Source organism: Limulus polyphemus, unplaced genomic scaffold (genome assembly GCF_000517525.1).
Source record: "Limulus polyphemus unplaced genomic scaffold, Limulus_polyphemus-2.1.2 Scaffold1724, whole genome shotgun sequence".
NCBI classification, from domain to species: Eukaryota; Metazoa; Arthropoda; class Merostomata; order Xiphosura; family Limulidae; genus Limulus; species Limulus polyphemus.
Genome location: NW_013667334.1, coordinates 1,237 through 6,001, shown reverse-complemented (window position 1 = coordinate 6,001; position 4,765 = coordinate 1,237). Strand labels below are relative to the sequence as shown.

At 29.2% G+C, this 4,765-nt stretch overlaps 1 protein-coding gene across 1 annotated transcript; it reads right to left on the bottom strand.

Moving 5' to 3' along the window:
- Window positions 1-6: 6 nt before the first annotated feature.
- LOC106464709 (inactive hydroxysteroid dehydrogenase-like protein 1) lies at window positions 7-4,074 on the bottom strand (the record flags this gene model as incomplete). Its single annotated transcript, XM_013924864.2, has 3 exons — window positions 7-1,304; window positions 1,991-2,206; window positions 3,993-4,074. Coding segments are annotated over 3 exons (415 nt in total), but the record flags the coding sequence as incomplete, so codon positions are not given.
- Window positions 4,075-4,765: the final 691 nt, after the last annotated feature.

The window sequence follows — 4,765 nt, the reverse complement described above, 5'->3', positions numbered from 1 at the left end:
TAAGTTCATATGTCATGCTGTGTTGTAGCCTACAGAGTGCACAATTCTTCTCTTGATTCATGGTATGCATACATTTTATTGACATCACAAAAGTACAAATTACAACATTAAGTGTCCCTTATGTGATGTTATTCTAGTGTCTACTGATTGACTGACAGACAACACACTACTTTATAGTGATGCGATTGGTATAAACAGTTGGCCTTAGGCCTCCTTTCAGGGAAAAAAAAGCATCCTACACTACAAAATCTAAGTTATTCAGGCTAAGACTCTCATTCTTAGCTTCAAATCAGTTCTTCACAGTTACAAAATTACCTGTTGCTTAAAAAAGCAGAGAATTAAATCAAACTACAAGATAAAACAAAATTTGCTGGCTTCTGCAATGACAATACTTTAAGTTCTTATTCAAATGAAGTTTGGATTTTTTCTAATTATTGTTCTTTCTATACCTTATATACACGATTGTTTCAAGTTTCACAGTTGTTTGCATATCCCCCAACTACCATGTCTCATAAATAAAATAAAGCACCAAGTATTTGAAAGTACATCACATTTTTACTATACAAACATATACAAATTTAATTAACTTACAGCAATAATAGAAAAAATATACAAAAAGATAATTTACACTACATTACTTTAGTTTTCATCTTAAGAGTCACAACATGCTATTTTATAGTATTTCAAATTATTTAATTTTTTTCACAGATACATGGCTATATTTTCTTGAATGTAAGTAAAATTTAATTAATATATAATTTAAGTTAATAGCAAAAAATATTAACATTAAATAACAAACTGGAACCATATTATTTTTAAAAAACAATTGTATGTTTTATAGTTACCCATAAAACATTTTCATTGGACCACGTTTTCTTTTGTGTTCATCAGAAAATACAACTTATGCTATATTTTACATCTTGATACAAAAGAAAAGTATAACCAGAACAACTGCTCTATCATAAGGAAAGTTTACAAGAAACATTAAAATAATTACTCAAGAACCTTTTCTATTTTTACAAGTGTCCTAGTAAACTTTAAATTGCTTTGTTATTGATCAATTTTCATAAATTAGTAACAGCTACTTCATAGTTATAGGCATGTTATATGCATAACTAAGCCAAGTGCAAATTAAGTTTTATTTTCCTATCAAATCTGAATTAGTATTTCTGAACTAGCAATACAATTTATGAGTGTTTCTTCTCCTGCTTGTCAAACTGTAATTTGCCATTATCAAGCATCTTCAATAGCATCCAAGAAAAAAGGTTCCATAGATTTTCCGGAAGATGTTCACACCACCACCACTACAAAGAAATAAAAACAAAGTAATTTTACTGGAGATTGAGTAATGAATGCCGACTTATTATTATTACCTCATAATCAGACTTCAAAAATATCATTGGTATTGATAAACTATTTTGTATGAATTTCAAAGAAGTTCAAATCTATTTGATTTCCTGAACTTTTAGTAATTTGATGCATATAGTTACCATATGTGTGGATGAAATACTTTAATTTTGAATTAGAATAAATCTGTGAAAAGTTCTGATAATAAATAAATATGCAACTGTCTATATTTCAAAAATAACTCAAATAAACCCATAATTAATGTGCAACATGAAATTAGTAATGTTTAGTTTAACAAATAAAATGCTTTTCTATACTTCACAAGCTTTGTTGATAATAATTGGTCAAAACAAGTTATTTACTTTTCAAACACTGCACTTTCAATAAAACTAATAAGCATTTGACCAATGTAAGTTAGCACTATTGAAGATGAATATATCTATAGCACCCACTACACATTGCCTAATGTTCTTCTTTAGGAAGTAATCTTTGACCATTTACAATAACGTTTAAGTTCATTTTCAGTTTAAACATTACTTTTTTTTATATAAAGCATGGTTTGGCAATATATATTATATATAACAATTGCAAATCATCACTCAGAAACAGCAATGTTGTAAACATGTGAAAGGAATGCACTAACTTGAAGTCCATGCGTCCAATATCCTGTTGTACGACGAGCTGTGCCAACAGTGCTCAGAGCACTATTAACAAAAGTGCAAGTATCAGGAATGATATAACCTGGTTTGGTAAAAGAAGTAGGTTTGGTGGAAATATAAGAAGGCAGAAGTGTCTGGAACACAATTCCTTTGGATCTGTATTCATAATCTAAGGCTCGGGATAACCAGTCCACATAAGCCTATCATAAAAAAAAGCAACTGTAAATTTCTATTCATGTTCAGTACTCAGTGATTGGCATATCAGCTGAGCACTGTGTACTTCACAAGATTAATTATTAAGTACATTGTCCAATTCTGCTGAGAAATGTATACCTTACAATATTATTCATGAACTATGCTGTCCTATCTAGCTGAGCAGAGTGTACTTCACAAAATTAATTATTAAGTACACTGTCCAATACTGACAAGTAATGCATACCTCAAAAGATTAGTTATTAAGTACAATGTCATACGCAGCTGAGCAGCATGCACCTCATAATATTAATTATTAAGTAAAATATCCTGCATAAATGTGCTTTGCAATTTTACAAGCACATGTTTACAGTAAATATAAACATATAACTAATGGCATTTAGTTTACTTGTGTATTGTATGCGTATTCTAATCACTAGAGGCAAAACAAACAGTAATTTACAAAGATTTAAAACCACAGGTAAGTTTCATCATTTAAAAGAAACATCTTACATTCTCACTTAAGTTAGACAGTAAATTGTCATTTATTATAATGATTTTTTTACTTCCAGACCTTATGAACTACTGCAGCTTTTAACTATAATGTTACATTTAGTTAAGTAAGTAATTACAAAAGAAATTTCTAATCACAGCATACATGGATTTTTATGCATTCAATCTTATTTCTCTGCATTTTTATAATATGATACATTATCTTCATAAACAAGGTCTGTCTGACGTGTTGGCATATCAGCTCAGCAACTACAAAAATTTTACATTTACATTTAGACACAAAATTCCATAAATTGTTATTTTTCAAATCCACTACATAATTTTATTTTCTCTCTGTACACTTTACAATTATTGATTTTAATTCCATACGATCAGTGCTGTGCATTGTAAATTTGTTCAAGAGGAAAAACCATGTAAGTCTTTTTTTGAGCCATTTACAAACCCATATTTCCAAAGTAGAGCAACAATGCAAATACTTTTTTACTCATTTAAAAACTCATACTTGCAAAATAGAACAATGCAGATATCTCTTCAGCTATTTACAAACCCATACTTACAAACTGAAGCTCTTTAATTATCATTAGCCAAACAATACAACAAAATAAGTTGATACAGCACCAGTGTGATAAAATTCAAAAACACACACTTAATTAAAATCACTGTAATGATTAAAATAAAATAAGAATATTGTCAATGCTTGGGCAATCAATCTTCACTGATGTGCAGTTTTGTTTTGGCCAAATTATTTTCATCAGGACTCAATGAGGGTTGTTTGGCCAAAACACTGTCCATTTGTTTTTGTTGGCAAAGATTTTTTTCTACATATTTAATTGTACACTAAAAAGTTGGATATTTTTGAATAAAAACTTTCTTGGTGATATTAATGCATAAGAGTACTAAAAGAAGTACTTTAAACAATTTTAACCCCGCTTCTATACCATCAACTAATAATAAATCAATAAAAAATTACCTTGATGATACTTTACATCATAGTTACTATATAATACATGTGGCATGTAAGAAAACTTTAATGTATTACATTGCACTTCAAACCACAACAAAATTCATCACCAATGTAACACTTGTTTTGTCTTTCTTAATCTGTAGAAATAAAATTAGAATACTTCAGAAGTATTTTTCAGGCATGATGATTTTTATAAAGAACTTTTATAATCAGCACCACTGCCCAAGTTTGATACTAGAACTGTAAAAAATAACTCATAATAACAATTATCAACACCTTGATCTAATACTAAAATTACCAGAATGTTCTTTTGTTACCTTGGAAGCAGAGTAGACTGCCAAGAATGGAAGAGGATAAAATGATGAAATGGAGGACAGATTGATGATAAGTCCTTTCTCCCTTCAAAAATGAGGAATTTAGTTTTTATTTTCTTATGACCACTTGTAACATGTATTTATAAGTTTGCCAAAATGCACTATAAAAATATAATGCTAAAAAAAACAATAATAAATTCCTAGTGTTTGTATACAAACTATTAAAGTTTAACATATTCTTTACGATTGAATAATATAATAACTCACAATGTACATATTAAGGCTGTACTTCATCACCTTTGATATGTCTACATAATATAAAACTATTGTTAGCAAGACATCTTTTTCCTCCAAGAATTATCAATTGTTAATCACGTATGTAGCAAGACAATTATCATTTTTTGTTACAAAGCAATTTTACTCTCAGATACGTTATAACTGGATTAAATACCTGTGTTAATAACAATGGTAATTTAATTAATCTGTGTATTTATTCTGTTACTAATCACTCTCTATTTCTGTACACTGTAAGGCCTGACCTTAGTTACAACTTTAAAATTAAAGAGAAGGGGAAAACTATGTCACACTTGCCATAGGCATGTTCCAACATACTTGACATTATTACTGCTTGCACACTAGCTTACTTCTTTATGTAATATAACAAATTAGGCTTAAACCAAGACCCTCAGTTCACACCATTTTCTGAGGCCACTGACCTACAAGTTAGCTTAACAATATTCAAATTCCAACAGGATAAATATCAGTAAGGCAAGCTG